Source organism: Ciona intestinalis, chromosome 1 (assembly GCF_000224145.3).
Source record: "Ciona intestinalis chromosome 1, KH, whole genome shotgun sequence".
Lineage (NCBI taxonomy): Eukaryota > Metazoa > Chordata > Ascidiacea > Phlebobranchia > Cionidae > Ciona > Ciona intestinalis.
Genome location: NC_020166.2, coordinates 1,147,129 through 1,167,922, shown reverse-complemented (window position 1 = coordinate 1,167,922; position 20,794 = coordinate 1,147,129). Strand labels below are relative to the sequence as shown.

General features: G+C 35.6%; 1 protein-coding gene across 3 annotated transcripts in view; it reads left to right on the top strand.

Moving 5' to 3' along the window:
- Positions 1-20,322, top strand: part of LOC100185876 (serine/threonine-protein kinase TAO3-like) — a 22,160-nt gene extending 1,838 nt beyond the window's left edge. The window contains exons 3-23 of one of the 3 annotated variants that reach the window (XM_009863969.3): positions 527-628; positions 1,178-1,282; positions 1,830-1,981; positions 2,359-2,586; positions 2,885-2,951; positions 3,542-3,679; positions 4,264-4,335; positions 5,280-5,390; positions 7,225-7,371; positions 8,031-8,170; positions 8,669-8,764; positions 9,729-9,896; positions 10,368-10,593; positions 11,301-11,501; positions 11,731-11,858; positions 12,318-12,429; positions 16,174-16,290; positions 16,542-16,637; positions 17,725-17,907; positions 18,162-18,311; positions 18,742-20,322. In XM_009863969.3, coding sequence (XP_009862271.1) covers positions 527-628; positions 1,178-1,282; positions 1,830-1,981; positions 2,359-2,586; positions 2,885-2,951; positions 3,542-3,679; positions 4,264-4,335; positions 5,280-5,390; positions 7,225-7,371; positions 8,031-8,170; positions 8,669-8,764; positions 9,729-9,896; positions 10,368-10,593; positions 11,301-11,501; positions 11,731-11,858; positions 12,318-12,429; positions 16,174-16,290; positions 16,542-16,637; positions 17,725-17,907; positions 18,162-18,311; positions 18,742-19,746 — 3,744 coding nt within the window. In that variant the 3' untranslated portion in view covers positions 19,747-20,322. Of the gene's footprint in view, positions 1-526; positions 629-1,177; positions 1,283-1,829; positions 1,982-2,358; positions 2,587-2,884; positions 2,952-3,541; positions 3,680-4,263; positions 4,336-5,279; positions 5,391-7,224; positions 7,372-8,030; positions 8,171-8,668; positions 8,765-9,728; positions 9,897-10,367; positions 10,594-11,300; positions 11,502-11,730; positions 11,859-12,317; positions 15,493-16,173; positions 16,291-16,541; positions 16,638-17,724; positions 17,908-18,161; positions 18,312-18,741 lie in introns of those variants that run through there. The other 2 variants (XM_018817764.2, XM_018817768.2) reach the window with 2 other exon arrangements.
- The last annotated feature ends 472 nt before the right edge of the window (positions 20,323-20,794 follow it).

Below are 20,794 nucleotides of genomic sequence, written 5' to 3'. Positions count from 1 at the left end.
TACGTTACTTGTGTAACCTACCTGTCTACCACAGTAACATAAATATGAAGTGAAGTGGTCAGCTAATGGTTATGAATGTTTTTGTCTCCTGAGAATGTAAATGGCCTCAGTGGTAATAAGATGATAGATCCACACTGTTATACACAGTATACCTAAATTAGTTTAAACTCATGTTACTCATTTGACCCGAAAGTCACCACTTTTTGGATTAAGTGAGTTATTACATGATCAAGTGATTCATGTTGTATGGGCAACCATTTTGTGTGTTTTGATTTAAAGGGCTTTAACGTATAATACGTTACGTATTAGTTGTTTTGACTAGCACTTTATTATTTTAAAAACTGTATTAACACACTAGCTGTTCAAAGCTTTTTTGCGCCATTTTTATCAGTGTTTCTTTATTTTTAACAGTAATATACAAATACAATGGGCTTAGAGTTTGTTGTGGCACTTTGATTTCAAATTTGCTTGACACTTTATTAAACTTTGCTTTATACACACTGTTATTAAACATTCTACTTTCCAGAAATGGCAAGACATTATAAAAGAAGTTCGGTTCCTTACCCAAATACAGCATCCCAATATTGTGGATTATAAAGGTTGTTATTTAAAAGAACACACAGCATGGGTAAGTAGTAATATTGCTGTGTAAATAAACTTGTTACCATGTAAACATAGGTGGAGTAACACAGGTATTTCAAGATTGTTAAACCATAAGAAACTGAATAGTAGTAAACCCAATTTGGGTGTTAGTTGCATAAGGTTTTAATAAAACCACACTACAGAAAATATACAACAACCATAATAGGAAATAAAGAGCATAATCCGCGTGAATGAAATCTGTTTTTTGATCACAAGTCCGAAATGGTCAAAAACTTTGCTTAAAAAGCAAATATGTTTATATATATATGTATACCTGTTACCTGCAACAGCAAAATGTTAGAGAATTGCATTTTGATTTTTTTCATTATATAGGCTGCTTATTATTAGTTTAATTAGTACTTGATTATTTTAACACAATAGTTTTCAAAACCGTTTGAAAACGGCCAAACATTTTTTTACCCCAAGATATACTTGTTGCACTGTACAGCATTTTCCTCTTCCGTCACAAGTTCTAACATGTTTAATTTTTAATCACGAAAATATTTGTCTCACCCTTGTTGTTTGTCCTATATAGCTGGCTATGGAATACTGTATTGGGTCAGCATCAGATCTTGTAGAGGTTCATAAAACTTCTTTGGAAGAGGCAGAAATATCTGGGATAATACACGAAGCTATGCAGGTAGCTTTTACTGCAAAATTTAAGTTTTTAAAACTTTAAATATAAACTGCACAAATTATGTTTTAATGCAACTTTTCAGTTTGTTTTGCAATTTTATATAAAACATGCGGAAATAATTAATTTGTTTTGTTCATGAGTTATATAGCCTAAGCCTACAATTAATTATTAAAAGTTTGCTACCCTCAGACTAAAAACATGTTCAAATTTATACCTACATGAAGCCCATAGCAGTGCAAAATACACAACTTGACCAATATAAGTAACTGTCAATTACCCAGTAGACTCTTTCTATTTTATTTTCCCAATTCATTCCTTACCAACTATGTGTCAGAATGTGAAATATTTCAAGTTTTCACTCAGTATGCCCAAAATTACACGACAAGACATTTTAAACTGGTTATTTTAAGCATATTATTATACACCTTGTAGTAAAATGACATAGTGTTTAAAAATTTTTAATTTAAACCTGCTACATTAGCCGTTATAATTGGAATGTGCCTCACTGTATTAAAGTCTAAATATCCTTTATACCACCTCAATCCTTCAGGGACTTCACTACCTCCATGTTCATAATAAAATTCACCGAGACGTCAAAGCTGGTAACATTCTTCTAACTGACCAAGGCCACGTCAAACTTGCTGATTTTGGTTCAGCATCTATCGCGTCACCAGCTAACTCATTTGTGGGGACACCTTACTGGTAAGATTAAAACATTGAATAAATGAACGTAATTTGTTTTATCCTCATGTGGTGGAGCAACGGCAGTCGCTATAACAGTGTTCTGTTTCATACACTTCATGCAAGCAGCAATACGTTAAGAACTTCAGATATATACGTTTTATTTGATATTGAAGGAGTGCATCTTGTGTGTTTTTTATCTTGATGGTGAACTATAGTCATTATAACACATGTATTCTGTTTCTTACACCTCGTGCCCTCAACTTGTAAAACTAAGATGTCTAATTCTACTCACAAATGCACACTCACATACTTCTAACTAAAAGTTTGAGTTTTTTTAATTTTTCTGATCAGCGTAATTTATAAAACAAGTTATTAAACTGCTGTCATCAACCTAGGATGGCTCCAGAGGTAATTCTTGCCATGGATGAAGGCCAGTACGATGGAAAGGCTGATATCTGGTCCATGGGGATTACAAGTGTTGAACTGGCAGAGAGGAAACCTCCTCTGTTCAACATGAACGCCATGTCGGCACTTTATCATATCGCTCAGAACGATCCTCCGGTACTTAATGATCCTGAAGATGAAGAATCGAGGCCTAGAAGGAGCTGGTCACAAGATTTTAGGTGAATGGTGTATAATAGAGAACTTGGTAAAATGGCTATGGTTAATGGCCTATACAATGTTTTTCAAAAAGGGGCTGTAGGCATAACGGTATGGGTTCCTTGTTACCCCAACTATTAGCACCTTAGTTTTACACCTAAACCAGCTTTCCCCTGCTGTTATATGTCTATACAAACAAGTAGAACAAAAATATATTTAACTGCATACAAATATTTTATTGAAGATAAAATATATATATATATATATATATTCCGTAACTAAGAAATAGTTTCAATAACTTAGCTAAATCTACTTTTACAGAAATTTTGTCGCCCTGTTGCTTCAGAAGGTTCCCGATGATAGACCAACTTCTAATGAAGTCCTACAGGTTTGTAATTTGTTCCAAATCAGCCAGAATAGTGAATACTATTTGCCAATCGCTCTTCTGGCAACTTTTTACGTTCACAACGTCCTATACGGGTCGTCTACAACAGGGTAAATAATTAACTGGTGCCGTAATAAATTGCCAGAAGAGCTGTTTTCCATTCATGTAATGTCTGTCAATATGTTATGTCCCAATGCCAGCCAATATTTGAGGTTGAACCATCAACCTATCAAACTTTGATCCCTGTTGTAGAGGTTTGATTTTAGAATTAATAGCTAAATTACTTAAAGTTTTAGTCAAATTGTGCCCACTACCCCAATATTAACATCAAATACATGATAGAAATATTAGTACCTAAAAGTTAAGCCAGTTTGGGCTGTTACCTCAACAGCTACTGCTACATGCTTGATGTATAACTTTAGTACATAAATATTTGACCAAAAACACCTATATATGCATCAAACCTGGGTTGCAGGGTTGCCACTTCTACACTGCATTAGTTTTAGAATTAAAACTGATAAGTTGGAATTTTCGTAGGAATGAGTATCTTACTATTGCCCATTACCCCAACAATAAACCAAGTACATCTACAGCATCCATTCATGACCAAACCACGTTCTGCAACTGTGGTTCTTGAACTCATAGAAAGAACAAAGAATGTGGTTCGGGATCTAGATAATCTTCAATACAGGAAGATGAAGAAAATCTTGATTGCTGAGACAAGACAAAGGGTGGGTGGTCATATACTTTATATGTTCATGAAGTTCAATACAGCATTATATCATCACTGCATTAAGCAATTGCCACGGTGTTTGTTACAATGATATTGGCTATTGCAGCAGCAGAAATGGTGAAGTGCTGATCGTTTATATTGTTTTATCTGTTTAATTAAACTGAATAAAAAAATGTTGTTTCATCCTCGCATGGCCAGAAAACGACAGTCGTTATAACACGGGTGTTCTGTTTCATACACCTCTTGTTCGTTTATGAGATGCCACATATGTGACTTTGCAAATGTATGGATGTAACTTATTTTTTCCTTGCATGGCGGGGCAATGATAATGGTTATAACACGGGTGTTACCATGTTTGTTGCTTGAGGGTGGGGGGATTTTATATGTCTATGATATTCAATACAACATTATGCCATTGCTGATGCCCGGGTGTTACCGGTGTTATGAATTCACTACTGCATTAAGGAATTGCCACAGTATTGTTGCTACTACAGCAGACAATTTTAGTTTAGTGAAAATTACAATTAGTGTTCTACACTGTTATACAAGTAATTCAATTTAATAACGAATTATATTCGACAGCAATCAAATCAAACTGCAGCTGGTGCAACAGCCAACAGTGAAGGGCAAATGGATGAAGACAGAGAATCTCTGGTATGTTATAACTTTCATTCCCATCTTATGTTGAGTGGTGTATACTGTATGTCAGATGGTTTAAAATTGAATACACTTTGACTTTACACCATGTATGGTGATGAACAGTTTTAAAAAAAAGACAGTAAAAAATTTGGAAATTTGCAGTAAATATGTTGTATTGTAACTTTGTAAGTAATTTGGCCAACGGACTAACTCCGGCCTAAATCCTAGGTCTCATGGCATGAACCTTACCTATATAGAGTAATCTTTTATTTGAGTATGCAACTATCTAGTAATGGAATGTAGATCACACAATGCAGTATGACAAGACAGTTTCAAAACGCACAATATAACTTTTACGAGTGTATGTGAATAGTACACAAAGCGATGTTACAATGCATACCAAGTTAACCACAGCATAGGTGTGCACACAGTGTGTGTGGTTAGCCAGTATAGGAAACATGAAACATTAGCTTTAGCAGGAAACTATATAAGTTTGAAAGAGGAAAGTTACATCACTCTATTCATAACTCACAGTGTTGCACAAATGTAGTTTTGTTTTGTAAGAAATTATCCAACATTAGACAATTTATTTTAATTTGGAATCACTGAAAGACTTAAATTAAACTTGTTTTTTTTTCGATTACTGTTTAACATTAATAAAATCAAACTATTAATAAAACAAATCCAGTGCAGTTACTGCACTTTTCTTAGTAAATCTGCATCTGATTTTTATTTTCTGCCTGCTCTCTTTAATTTAAAACAATTCTTAAAATACCCACTTTGAACTCTTGCTACTCATTTGACCCGAATTAAACATTAGAAGCAACGGTTGGAATCGAAGGAATATGTGTCTATCCCTGCCTCTACTGCAAAATTATGTGCTTGTGACAAGCCAAAAAACGTATCGCATTTACCTACCCCAGATAAAAAAAATAAACAATGCTATATTTCCATTACAGGATGGTGGTAGCAGCCGAACCAACTCCCTTGTTTCATTACAAAGCAACCCAAGTTTGGTTTCCATCCCTGGTAGCAGCAAAAGTAACAGCATGAACAGCTTGAATGACTCGGTGAGTATTCAAATTTTGGGCAATTTAAATGTGAAATAGGTTTCGTAAGGTAGTTATACCCGCACTCTTCAACCTTTTTTGGGTTGGTGCACCTCTAAAGCTGTTGCGACGAACTCATGCACCCCAGTTTGCTTTAACGTAAAATTAATGATGTCATCAAGAATAAATACAGAAGAGAATAAGTTCCTGTTTAGTCGAAAAGCACCGCTAATCAAAATCATTACTACTAGGTAGTTTGCCGTTAAATGAAAGTGGCTAAATTTGTTAAAAATATTCAAAACTTTGACAAAACAACACTGAAAATTTTTAAATACAATAATATATATTTTTATTGCTGAACACTTTTGAAGTTTGTGATGCACCCTTGTATACCCTTTGTACTGGTGCACCCCTGGCATATTTTGAAGAGCAGGTTGAAGAGCACTAAGTTATACAATAACCATGGTGTTTTATTTCATTCTAAAAGTTTTACAAAACCGAAAATGACTTTATAAAAAGTCCCATTAAATGTGTGTTGTATTTATGAGCAATAATAATAAGTCAATACCAACATATATATAAGTCAATACCATTATACACTATACAGCATAGTATCCATAGTATATGTACTGTGTGCAATTAATATCCAGACACTTCATTGATTAATTTGTCTACATGTCAAAAAATAATTACCGTATTACGTCAATGGATTTAATACAAGTTAGTTGTTAGGTTGACATACACGGCATTGCTTTCACAAATATTGCTAATTAAGCTGACTGTAATGCTGGTTCAAATGAAGTAGCATTTTATAATTAATGTCACGTTTATGTTTTTAAAGGTTATTTTTTAAGCAAACATACTGACTAAACTTCTATCTTCTAATGTGTGTTGTGGATTTTTAAAGTCTGGCTTGTTAAATGTATATACACTTGACATTACAAGCGTTTCCTACTTATACATTCACATGGTACCTAAAAAACAAATAACCGTATGAAATAATATGATAACACATCAGTTAAAATTATGGTTAGTAAGAATAACATCAACACCTATAGTATATTTAACCTTAAACTATATCTTCATGGTTACAACAGACCAGTTAATTTTTAGGTAATTTTGTTGCCATTACAAAAAATACAAACATTTTATTACAGTTACAAATACAGTGTTTTATAGTCAACTGTTAATACATACAGAATATGCTAAAAAATAATTATAAAAAATAACTCTAATGTTGAATTCCATACAGATTAAGTGGGCTAAATTAAATAAAAAAAGTTTTAATAAAAAATCTACACTATATACATGCATGGTAAAGTTATACTTCAGTAATAAACATCCTATACCAATAGTTAATAATCAAAGGACCTTATGTTGTATCTAAAGTAAGTTATTGATCATTTTAATCAATCCAACAGCGCATGAATGATTTATATTAACCATGCGTTGACATATGCTGCACATCAAGTACAACATTGGGTGTAAAATATGACAGTAGCATGACAAATATACACACCTGTGTACCTAAGCCTAACAAATATATTTTATTCATGATTTCAAATCTAGTATTTTATTACCAACAAGCTTAAGCCCTAAAACTACTTAAAAGATATTTCATTATTTTTAGATTCAATTTTATTAATTTTTTTTTTGAATTATATATAATATATATATACATTATAACACATTTTTTTAAATTAATTTTTATATAAATAGATATATACTCGATTTTGATCAACCGTTTACAGATTTCATCCATTTTTAAATAGTTACCGTTTTTACGTATAAAATTAACAAAACTTTCCTAATTACCAATTATTCATGTCTGTATAAATGTTTTCTTTCTTCCCAGCACCTTAGTGATACAAGCAGTGTAAACAGCCAGGAAGGAGCCAGCAGTGGAATATCTGAACAAGATGTTTCAACATCTCATCCACCATCGTTGTTAACCACATCTTACTCCAACCATCCAACAGGAAGTCTCCAATCCTTGAGACCGGTCAGTTTTAACATAGTATTGTTGGCTTTTCATAGATTTTCATATATAGGTCAGTTTCGTATTGTTAGTATTTAATATAGTGTTGCCAGAAAGTTGTAAATCTTATTGAACACTAAGTAGTAATTTATATTAATCACCCTTAAAGTAACATGCATGGTAACTCGTAATCCAGCACAAGGTGTATGAAACAGAACACTCGTGTGATAACGACTGTCATTTTCAAGCCACGCGAGATTAGTTACATCCATTTATTAATTACCAAATTTCCATCTTTCCATATCATTGATATGCCACAGACTTAATTTCTCATGACATGTACATTACTACTGTGATAAATAATGGTGAAATCCCACAGTTATTTACACCCTCTGTGTACATCTGTCTATCTCGATGGATATTGGCTATACAACAAGCATGAAAACTAATTTTATAAATTTTTTCAATTAAATATAAAATATATATAAAAATATAGTTTAATAAGTACAAATGTTAACAGCTATACTGTAACCAAAATACTATTTTATAAACCTAAATTCCTAATAGTGTTCTGTGTTTTGAAAATTTCTGATATAGTTGCCCACTCTGTTTTGAATATTTTCATATTTTTTTTTATTTTTTTGTATTTTATAAACTTTCAATCCAACTTATTTGTGATATAGTTAGCCACTCTTCGTGGAGGAGATAAATCCGATTCATCTTCAACGTCTTCCGTGACTTCCCTGCATCAACATCAACCTCCGGATCTAGGAGCAACATCGGGGAAAGGTCCGACCCGAGGAAGCAGAAACCAAAAAGATAGGTAAGTGAAGGTTATACTCGTGAAGAAAGTTGTATAATTTGTTATGTAATGTTTAAAGAACATGTTAAGATTTTTAAACTTTGTCTTGTTGTTTTTTAAAGTTCTGGAGTCTAATTGGTACATAGAGTTATGTAGCTTAGGGTGGATTAAACCTAGTTACTTCAGTGGTATCTAATACTATACTTGCGCAACTACAGCCAATAAATACTGTAATAGTCAAAGCTAGTTGTGACAACTACAACCTTAAACGGTGGTTGGAAATTGATTCCCTAATACAGTAGTAAAACACTGACAAAGTATCTAAAATAATCAGCAATTTCTTTTTTATGTGAGTTGCCTACTTAATCTATTTGAGAAATGTAATTTCTTTAGTGAACTCTTTATACAAAAGCAAAAAAGTAGCAAATTTCGAATGTAAAATTTTAAGCTGTGGCATAAAAGTACTCCAGGTGTGGCTAAAATCTTGAACCCTGGTCTCAAACTAATTCCCTAACACAGTAGACCCCCACCTGGACCTGTGTATCACCTACAAGACACTATGTCTGCTGAGACAATACAAAAACGAACACAAGCTGTACAGCTTGAAACATCAGGGTATAAACGCCTCCTTTACCAAATCAGTTGCTTTAGCTACCCAGATTACGTTCAGTGCTTTATGTGTTACTAAAATCAGAAAAATATTTATAATTTAGTTATTTCTTTTCTGAAAAATGATTATTTTTTGTTGTGATTCTTTACGTTCTGATCTGTGTCCTGTTTTAAAGTTGAAATTGTTGGTTTTGTTTTTTGTTCTTTTTCGTTTGTGTTGTGTCTTTCAGAAAAATCAAAGGTAGTTTATTTAATTTAACTTTAGTTTAATACCTAATGATAACAGGATAAAATACTTTGGTATTAATACATAATCTATAAACTATACAGTGATTGTAGCCTACATGAACAAAAGCTACTTATCTCTAAGTAACCTATACGAACATGATTTGTATTCATATTTTATTCATTACAAGTCACTTGTTAATGTTTAGACACGAATAACCTTTCATTGTGTACTTACTAGTTACTATACATTATACAAGTTAAATAAATTTTATTTTTAAATTCACCCCCACCAACATTTGAATGTTATACATTACATATAAAACACATACCAGTACCATTACCTATTTTTCTTCCATCTATTTTATTAATCTTTGATTTTGTATACAAGGTATCATTAGATCGCACCCCCCAGTTTTACCACCGGAATCTCACATGTTTGTTAACTTAGATTTAGTAAAAACACAACACCCTGCCTTACACGACTTTGTTGTACATTACACAATACCATAGTAATCCAAACATCCCGCCATCTCTCCCCTTCCTCTCTATAATATCAGTATCTTATTTTCACACAATACTGAAAACTGACTAAAGGTTATTCAAAGCCCACGAATAACAAGACCTCTTGCTCCAATGCATGTAATACATACAAAAAACATATTCATACATAACAACACTATTCCTAAGTCTTATATAATATCAGTATCATATTCACCCACAATAATAACTTCATACACATCAGGTTTGCCACGATAAGATCCGCTCAAGTAATCCATCGACAACTATATGAACACAACGAAGACAACAGACACAGAGAACAATTACTCGGCTACAAAAGGATGCGGCAACAACATCAAAAACAACTCATCAATTACGAGCAAAAGCTTAAGAATGAGATGGATGAATACAGGTGTGTATATCGTGTGTTCTATATGGGCGAGGTTCTATGAGAAGTTACATCAGTTATTCTATATGGCTAAGATTCTATGGGAAGGCATGTCATGCATTCAAACTGTTCTTTATATAACATTAGTTGGGCAGGAAGTGTTCTTTATGTGAAGTGTTTTTTGTATAAGAAGAAAGTGTTCTATATGGGTGAGGTTCTATGCATGTCATGCACAATATTGTGGCATTGATGTTCCAAAAACTTTACTATCACTCCAGAAGTTAAACATGGCTATGAACTTGCTAATTAATTCAAAACACTTACATATTGAATCCCTTTAAAAATTATCGGCATTTACTATAAATTTATTTAAAAATTGTGATAAAAATTGTTAAAACTTAATGAAAGTGGTATAGTTTCAAGATTATAAAAAAAAATTATCAAAATTACATTTGTAAAGTGCAACAATTGTTAACTTGATGCATTCCATCTCAGCATTAAACTCATCAAGGAGCTTGAAAATCTTCGAAGTCAATATTCCCAAGAACTTGAGCGTTTGATTAAACGGCATCAACAAGACTTGGAGAAAGAAGCGAAAGCTGTGATGAGCGATGATAAAAAGTTCCAGAAGCATATCGGGCAACAACAAGATCATGAGATAAAAGGCTTCTTGCTGCAGCAGAAGAAAGATTATAAAAGCAAGAAGGAACAACTGAAAGAGGTATGTGTTTGGTAGGGTTGGGTTAATGAGTCAACTTTAACTTCTATTCTATGTGGGTTGGGTCTTTGTTACGGACTTGGGATTTATAGTAGGGTGGGGGAAGATGGGACACCTTTTCAGTCTATTTTCTCATCTCATTGGGTAGTAAACAAAGAACATTAAAAAAATTATAAAACTGTATCCTCACGACTCCCATAAACCGTTGTTAATTGTTAAAAACACGATCAGGTTATCAGGATATTCGAATATTATGTTCTAAAGGTGTCCCGTCTTCCCCCACCCTACTGTATGTTAGAATTGAATCATTACCTTGTCAATTCTAGTTTTAAAGCTCATGCCCCCCTCCTTGCTGTAGATGTAGAGGAGAACCTCATTGCACATAGGGGTTTGTGTGGGAGTTTGAGAACTCAAGGACACTGTATGATTTTTCTCGGAGTCATATTTAATTATTTTTAAAATAGTAAAACAGTTGTTAGATGTGATGAAAACTGATCAAAACTGAAATGTTTTTATTTATTGGAGGGCAAACAAGTTTGTATTCAGTAACCCAATTACGTTACATAATCAATCACAAAATGGTATCTAACAATCCTGAGCTGGCAATGTTTTTATCCCAGCCTTTCAGTAGTTGATGAAGTTTTTATTAAAAAAAACGTCGCATCTTTGATTATTTCTGTTACAAACATTCAACTTTCGTCTGTTCCCAGGACACCAACAACTTGAAAGCAAGCAAAGACATGAAAACCGATTGGTTGAATCGTCAAATCTCGACGCTCACCTCCATGCACAGTCGAGCGGAGTCTGAACTACGTGAACGACATCAACAAAACGCTGACCTTGAGTTGCGGAAATATCGAAGAAGGGCTTTGCTGGCAAGACATAACAGAGAGCAAGATTTGTTACGCGAGGTGGGTGGGGGTTTAACTATGTTTGTTATGAAAAGGTTTCTAGGTTTGCTACTTAAATAACTTGCAGCAATTAGTGCTAACTAATATTAACTAGCATTTCAAGGAACAAACAACTTAATCTATTCACATCTGCATAGAAATTCTTAAAAGAAATAAGGGAATGATAAGAAGTCTGTTTTACCCTTTTTTGTTTATACAACACTATAAATGAAACAATATATTTCCGCAGGAATTAAACATGAAGCAGAAACACAAGGAGAAAGAGCACGAGGTTCTTCTTAAACAACATGATTCAACCCAATCGCTTGAATATAAACACCTGCATGCAATACAAGAGCAAAGGATGGAACATTTGAAGTAGATTTACTTTAGTTTCTGTCTTGTAATGCCTTCATATTACTTTTGTGTAATATAGAAACATTTTAATAAATTTGACAAAATTAAAGTTTGGGCAAAAAAACAAAAATTTATATTTCAACGAATCATCTGGTAATAAAAAAGTAGTGTATTTCCAACGTCTGTCATCCGGTAAGAGAAACCTCTGGGGTATCTTGTCAGACGAAACCTCGAAAACACACTACATTTTTTATATCAGAGGAGCCGTTAAAAGATTATTTACAATAACAGAGTAGGTTTTTTGCTTTAATTTAACGTTGTCATCATCAGAAATACACTTCAATTTAACGAAAACATCAGAAATACACTACGTTTTTTCATATCAGATGAGCCATTGAAAGAATATTTACATTATTCCTTTTAGCAGAAGTAACAGAATATATTTTCGCTTTAATTTCACGTTTAATTTTCCACCTACAGGTCTCAGCACCAAACAGAACTTTCAAACCAAGTTGAATATTCTCAACGAAGAGAAAATGAATTGAAAAGGAAGCATCTTGCTGCGATGAGGCAACAACCTAAGAGCTTGAAAGTGAGTTCTGGTGACTCGAGCACAACGCAGGGGAATATGGTTGAACAAAGCGAGATGCATAAGGATGGTGTTTATGGTTGTTGTATGGTTGATGGTGCATGGTATGGTGTGGTGGGTATGGTGTGTTGTTTGGATGTTTCTGAGTGTTGGTTGTTGTTTAATGTGGTTGAGAATTCGATCCTTGTCATGGAGGAGATGGATCATCTCGGGTTTTATGATGATCTTGTTGGGATGGAAGATGAGGTGGATGCTGGCTTCTGTGAGGATGTTTGCTCTTCTGGGGATGCGAGTGACTCTTCATCTCTTGTGGATGTCACAGAGGATGATTTGATCCAGTTGGCAGCAGAGACAGAGCAAGATGATGGAGAAAAAGAGGATTTAATTGAGGGCCTTCGGACCCTGAGGTTTGGGAGCCAGGAGCAAGTCGTGATCTCGCTGAGATCAAAGTTTATTGAAGACAAGGACATCCCTGATGATGAGGATGAAGAAGAAGATGGGGTGAAGGATGAAGACGCAAATGATGAGCTAGTTCTTCCTCCAGAGAAAAGCAGGACATGCCCTGCGTCGAGCTTCGCAGAAGTTTTGAAACCTCAGCAAGTTCCGCAGAGAAAATCTTCGGATGGTGATCTAGAAAAACTTCCAAAAATGAAAAGTGATGCAAAATCTGTTCCCAAGAAATGCAAAAGTCTTCCGGACATTGCGGAGAAAGGAAAGAAGTCGCCAACAAAAGTGAAAAAGGCAAGGAAGTCGTTTGCAACATCAGAAGCAACTATCCAACCAACCAAACCCCCTTGGAACAGAGGCAAGTTTGTCCCTGTTGTAAAACCGGCAAAATTTTTCGGCAATTTAACGTCTCCGAAATTTGGTAATCAAATTGAAAGTCCCAAGAAGGGCTTGAGAGAGCGTGTGTTAACTAGAGCTGCTGAATGGAATAAGAAGTCTGATGAAAGTAAACAAGTCATCCGGTCACCTCAGAAGCCACGTGGTATCAGTAAAAGTATTCAAGAAAAATCGAAAATGTTTTCCGATGAGATAAAGTACGGGATCGTATACACACGGCCTTCTTCTAATGTAAATGGGGCAGAAAGGAAACCTTGGGGTTACGGGGCAGGAAAAACCCCTCCAACACCCCTAAAGACGTTAAAATCGTTCGTTATGCGAAAGGCACCGCCTAAGAAACACGAGCTTGGTCTTGATAGAAACCAACTCAAGAATCTTCAATCTGGTCTCTCTAAAGTGTTCAACCACAGCCATAAAAGTTTGTGCAGTCCTCTCTCATCTTCCCTGTCCTCCTCTCCTCTTGGAAGAGTTCCCTCTGTGTCCTCCAGACTAACATCGGCGACATTCTCATCTTCCAACGAGCCACAAGCGGAGTACCAAGGATGTGAAGTGTGCAGGTTGAAAGAGGCGATGAGAAACTCCCCCGTTTCCCACCGATTGAAGAGCACTCCGCATCGTTGCTCCTCCCAGACACAACTCATTGACCCAGAGACAAGAGCTTCCAACAAAACTTCCGGAAAACTTGAACCAAAACAGAAGAAATCATCTTCTCCACCAAAGTCTTCCAGCAAGAAGATAAAATCTTCTGAAAAGCTTCCAAGAAAAGAGAAGTTGTCAGTTTTTTCTTCCCCTATTCTTCCATGCATAGTGTTTGCCATTGTTGCTTTTATCCTTCTCATCTCTTTGTACAGCTTAGTTTACTGCAGTTGGAAGTTTGTTTTTGTAACATTCTCTCTCATAGTTTTACTTCTACGTTTCACACAACATTGCTTTACTTTCCAAACCCCGGAAAGTGAAACCTTTGATGTCTTAACAAAATACAAGACCCTTCCTATTCTACAAATACCACCAAACATTCAAAGTGACATCACTTCAACATGGTCTTACTTGTCTTCTATACCTTGGCAAGATGGGATTAAATCAACAATGCAATATTTGCCAACCACAACCCCAGCATGGATCTACATTAGCCAACAATTCACCGAAGATTTCAAAACCCTTTTACATCTGATCAAGCAAAGATTTTCATTCCTCGCATCTATGATGGTTCATATTATGCACAACATACCCCCTGCCCAGCAGCAGTATTTCATCATGGCAGCATTTGTGACACTTCTTCTCTTGTTGTATATTTTCCCAGCACAGTTTTTGGTCGGTTTGCTAATCATAGCTGTAACTTCTCCTCTAGTTGAACTAGTGAGGTCCACGGTTGGATTTTAAGTCAATTTTTAACTTAAACTGTGAAATAACTCGTGTCTAAAAGACTTGTTATTTTCTCCACTCAAACACAAGTGATATCCTATAAAAATTTCCTTGTTTTCAAGTAATTTTACCTTCGTTTGGCGTTGTTGCCAAATCTGCTCTTTTTATCAGAATGAAACAAGTGAAATATCGGCATTGTTAAACATTGAGCTTAGATTTCTTTTATTGTCGATACACAGTGTGTTGTGGATAAATGTGGCTTGTGGTTTGAACTCTAGGTTTGATGAGAAGGTGTGAGTTGAATGTGGTTAAATATGAGACGTGTGTTTGGATAGGCAAAAAAAAAAAAAAATTTTTTTAAAGGGGGATATTGCTTTTACTCTGCATTCATGCTTAGCTTGCCAATTTAACCTACCGTGCTTCTTCTGCTGCTTGTGTGTGTTTAACCCTGTGTTTATTATATACAGAAGTATCGTTTTAACTGTGTTCCATAACCTGTATACCGTTGCTGCCAGGTGTATAATGTCACAATCTTCAAATATGTGCCTAACATGTACAGTAGTTGTTGTATTACTTTATTAACTGTAGCTACGTGTTAATGTATATAACATTCTTAACTAATCAACTAATCGATAATATTCACATTACGCAGTTAAATAATTGTGTATGATCCACTGGTGCATGAAACTGCATGAGATTAAAGTAATAACCTGTACTAGATATAACTGTGCCAATTATTATTGAAATTTTCTTCCAAGTTAAGAGATTTTAAACCGAAGTTTGTACATTCACCTATTTGTACATACGCGTGTTTTGAACTAATTTTGCCAGAGCCAGTGGTGGATGGTAAAAGCCTAAAAATATTTTTAAATTGAAAAAAAAACTTTTTTTCTAAATACAACCAATTTAAAACAACCCTTTTTCTCAAAAACAATCAATTTAAAGTTATATATTGCTTATACATCATTTAAACACAGAAGTAGTTATGTAAATTGGTTTCATCATTTTATACCTTCCATTTGTCCACCGCTGGCCTAAGCCAAACTTTTCCAAACTGCATGTCTACAATATGTGCCTTGGTTTGCATGGCGAGACTTTAGATCTTCAATAAATCTTTCTGTATAATTTATTGTTCATTGTTTGCAGTGTTAACAACACCATAGGCGTATATGTCAATCCTAACCTGGCAGCAACCCTATGTATGTTGGTGTATGTGGTGTCTGCTTTTGTTGTAGCCGTTTGTATAATGCACTTTAATCTGATGTTAACTGTATGCTCTGCATTTTAAAATGTTGTATATTAAGACTGTAATTTTTTAATTATTTTTTTTCTGCCTCACACACACAACATACACACGTTGCTGCCAAAATCAGGTTTTTAAAACTCTGTAAAAAGTTAAAAATCATATGAATTAAAACAGGTTTAGTAACCAGTTGAAAGGATTAGCAGCAACGTGCGTATGTGGTGAACTAACAAGGCAGTCGTAGCATAACAAACTAACTGGTAGAGAGTCAAAATTAATGTTTTAAATTTAACACCCAGTCGAAAGAAAGTCAAATAAAGAAACAGTTTCAAGAAACGGTGAAAGTACAAGAAAAGCAATACCGAGCGTGGAAGAATCACGTGTTGGAAACTGTGCCCAAGAAAGAACAAAAGGATGTGAGTTGGTTGTTTTAATAATATTATTATTATATTATCTTAATTGCAAGGTATAGTTGTTTGGGTAAGTGTACGATGTTTTCACTCTTTTTTTATCGTCCCATTTGGTAGTAAACAGATAATATTTGCGAAAATATATTCGTAGCCTCTTGACTTTAGGATATTATGTGCTAACAAAATCTAGTTTACCCAACATACCACTTTTTTATAGTTCATTTAACAAGTTTTAAAATAAAATTATTCCTTGGCAGGTTTTGCGAAGAATGAAAGACGAACAGATGCGAAAGTTGGCGATATTGGCCGAGCAATATAACAGGTCTATTACCGAGCTCAATCAAAAACAAACGGTTTGTTATATTTAATGTTTTTGCGTATGTTTAAAAGTAGGTGTTTATAATATCTGTTTGTATTACTATGTCTGTTATAAATGTGTTTACTGGTTTGTAGGGCTGTGGAAAAGTTAACGGTTAACCGGTTAACCGAACCTATTCGGTTAACCGGTAACGAAAAGTTCAAGTCGTTAACCGAACTATGACGTCATAGGGCATAAACGTATATCAATATCTGTCTTATTTACACGAAAGGCACGTGTTCGCGTTTGTTGATTGTTGTTTTGCAATAAGACAGATTGCGCACGGACGCTGTTGCTTTGATCGTGCCCTACAACGGCGATTACGCCATCAATCTTGATTGTTAATACCGCAGGCTAACTAGTTTTGCAACATTATATTGGTGTAATACACAACTTAAATGTTTTCCTCAGCCAAGCAGCGTGTTTATTACGAAAAAGCAGGCATTCACACGTGGATTCATTGCATCATAATAGCAATTGTTTGACCTGGCAATTGATTACGACATAATAGCAATTCACACGTTAATAACAGCGTCATAATTGCAATTCACACGTTGATTATTTAGACGGCAGGTGTTTTAAAACAGGTTTGAATATGAATAAGAAAGCATTACTTTAACGTTAAGAACGTTTGCCCGTGTATTGCAAGCATAGACCATACGTTCGTCGTAAAGTTGCCTTTAAATTCGCGAAAGAAAAGCGATAAACAAGACGCTTTTATTAGGATTACACTTGTATCGGTTAACCGGTTAACCGGTTAAAACTGAACGGTTAACGGTTAAACAAAAATAGGGAAAATCCACAGCCCTACTGGTTTGCTTACACTTTTGTTTCTTTACGACATAAAACTTGGATCAATTATTCCTTTCATATTCAAGCAACAAACCAGGCGCTTGATAATAACTGACACAATTGTATCTTAATATTAATAAGTATAAACCTTATTTCTGCATTATAACCATAAAAACTCTACCCAAAAACATGATCTAAAAGTCATCGAACTGTTTTTTCTTCAGTTGTATAAAAATGCAATAAAAATTTCCCCACTACTAACAACTATTTAAACTCTAAACTATTTTCAGGGCAAACTGTCGGACTCCCAAGAAAAGGAAAGAAACCAGTTGACTGTCCAGTTACAGCAGGAACTAGAGTTACTTACGGCTTACCAAAGTAAAGTAAAGAAGGTGACAGAATCCCAACATGATAGAGAACTGAAGGATCTTGAACAGAAAGTTTCTTTAAGGAGGGCAATGCTGGAACAAAGGGTTGGTGGCTTGTTGTGTATATTGTTACTAACTTAGTATTATATTTCATGTGTATTTGTGTGGGTTCTGGGATATATGTTTTATATATACATATATTTATGAACATGCTTTCTTAAGAACAATTTTACTCTGGGTTTTGTAGTTATTGTTAAAGGTGTAGGGGTTCACTGGTTTATGGGAATTTCTGCTCATTTGGGTTTTTACACCACATTTAACCAATTTATTTTTATTAAAAAATCATATTTTTACCCCAGATGGAAGAAGACACTGTCCAGTTGGAGACGGAACGAAGCGACCGCATCAGAGGGTTGTTGGAACAACAATGCCATGAGATTGAAATGTTTGACCAAGAAAGCTTCAGAATGGGATTCTCTACTGTAGTGATAACTAATTATGGAGACCAGGTGATTATATTGGCAACTCGTAAGCAGGCAAATTATATTAGTAGTATATGGGGCAACAGCCACGCTTTTTCAACGAAAATCTTTCCCACTTTTTATCCATAGCTTGTTTCACTACTGTTGTTTTGCTTTTGGTTTCCTTCTCTTCGTTCTTCAAATAACATGATCTTCGCTATCGCTTATAAATGAAATAAAACTTTTGGTAGAGTGGAGGAAAATTGGACACCTTAAGCACATAATATCCAAATACACTAACCGTATATTAAACAATTAACAACGGTCTATTTGAGCTGTAAAGATACGTTTTTTACAATTCTTTGAATGTTTTATTGTTTACTACCAAATGGGACGAGAAGAAAAAATAAAAAAGGTGTCCCATCTCTCCCAACCCTACTATATGTTACGTTATCACCAACTTTATTCCATCATCCAGGTATACGTGGATCAACATGGGCAAGGAGATGAAGCAGCAAAACCTGGTCACCCTCAACATCCACTCCATGTGTCCGCATCCACGTCTGTCCTCCCATCCAGTAACCCATCAGCAGCAACACAGAACATCCCACGGAGCAGCAGTGGGAGCAATATTAGAGGAAGTGCAATAAACCAGCAGAACGACTCTTCATCCCATCCTACAATGCCGTACGCGCATCGTTCAGCGAGGGCTAATTCCGACGTTCAGAACCGATCCAACTCGCCTGCACAGTTCGTCCACCAGCGGCAGTATTCATCAGGAAACGGCGCCGTTTCAAGGCCGACTTCACAGAAAAGCAACCGCGCATCGTCGGCTAATCTTAACCGTAACAATAGTTCGCGTTTGAGCCCTGGGTTGCAGAGACGGGTGCTGGATCCAAACGACAGTATGTCAAGCCAGAGCAGCAACAGCGGTCGTAGTAGCCCCATGTTAAGTCAGAGAGTAGGTAACGTTGTAATTGATGATAACGCCCCACATATGCTGCAAAGGGTGGCCGCTAACTGGCAAGGTGAACGTTCCCAACAGTCCCAACGTACAGCGTATAGAGATGACAGAGGCAGTCCAATACAACGTGACGTACCCCACCATGGATCAATGTCCTCGCTTATTCCACCGCCCTCACAGTACGGGCCACCAATCCACCACCAACGTGGTCGCTCTGGTCGTAGTTTAGACGGTGCTGACACAAGCTCAATATCTCCTTCCAACTCGTACGGTCTCCTCAGCGCTTCTAGCTCGGGCAGTGGACGTAACAGCCCGGTACGCAGAGTGCAAACTTTCGCTGACAAATCATCAGCCCAGACTGCCTATAACGGCCGTAACAGCCCGAAAATGGGCACGTCTGCTGTATTAGCTCCCTCCGGCAACTTACGATATCGACAGGGGCCTCCCATGGCTCCACAAGCGCAACAACAACCGGTGAACCGAATGTCGGGAACTTCCTTTTCGTCTTCATACCACTGAAATGTTAGGAAAATTTACACCCCCCCTCGAGGCACGGAACCTCTTACCCACCCCGATTTGGTCGGCAACGTTCCCAAGTTCGTCTCCACATGCACTGCGATCATGAAAAGACCGTAAATGTTGTATGTGCGTGCAAACTGCAAAGTTCACATATGTTGTTTCTGCTACTTAGGGAATCTCGTATCTTATATATAACGTCACAATCTTATGTATGACGTCACAATTCCAACTCGAACCTCGATGAGCCGTCACGCTCGGCTGCTTCTCATCCATGCTGTGAAAATCATTTCTAATAGCAATGACGTCATTTAATCTGTTTCCGCCATTTTGTAATTCAAGAACCCAGCACTCCACCGAGGGCAGTCCCATATTCATAGTACTGCAGATGTTGGGCGCATACATCTGAGGTGATTGGTGTCGTTGTTAAATTTTAGTAATTTTCGCCCCTTACTATACTTGTACATACCGCAATATTAATCGCTGTTCATTGCAAAGTTAAATTGATGACTGTTTTTAAGCTATTAGTGTTGAAATTACTACATTTCTCATTACCAGCAGAATACAATTGTTTATTTACTTCGTTTATTGAGGGATACACAGCCACATTAGGGTAGACAGGAAGGCGTTTAAAAAAGGTCTAATACAGAGTTAAGTGGGCAAAGATGGGACATCTTGTTATTCTATTTTGTTGTCTCATTTGGTAATAACCAAAAAACTTTAAAGAATTATAAAACTATATTCTCACGATTCCCACAGTTGTTAATTGTTTAAAACACGATTAGGATATTTAGAGATTATGGGCTAAAGGTGTACCGCTTTACCCCACCATACTATATACTGCTTTAAGCAAAACGGAGAAGTATAATTGTTGGTATGAGACACCCGACTGTTATTTGGCATAAGCCCATATCTCTTAGAGATTGGTACGAAGCCTTTCCCGTTTATTACGGATCATATCAATCTGTGAAATTCATTTGTTTTTCGTTTGTAACATCAATCGGATAGAAAAATAGTTATTATTAAATTATAAATAAAGTCACGTCTTTCG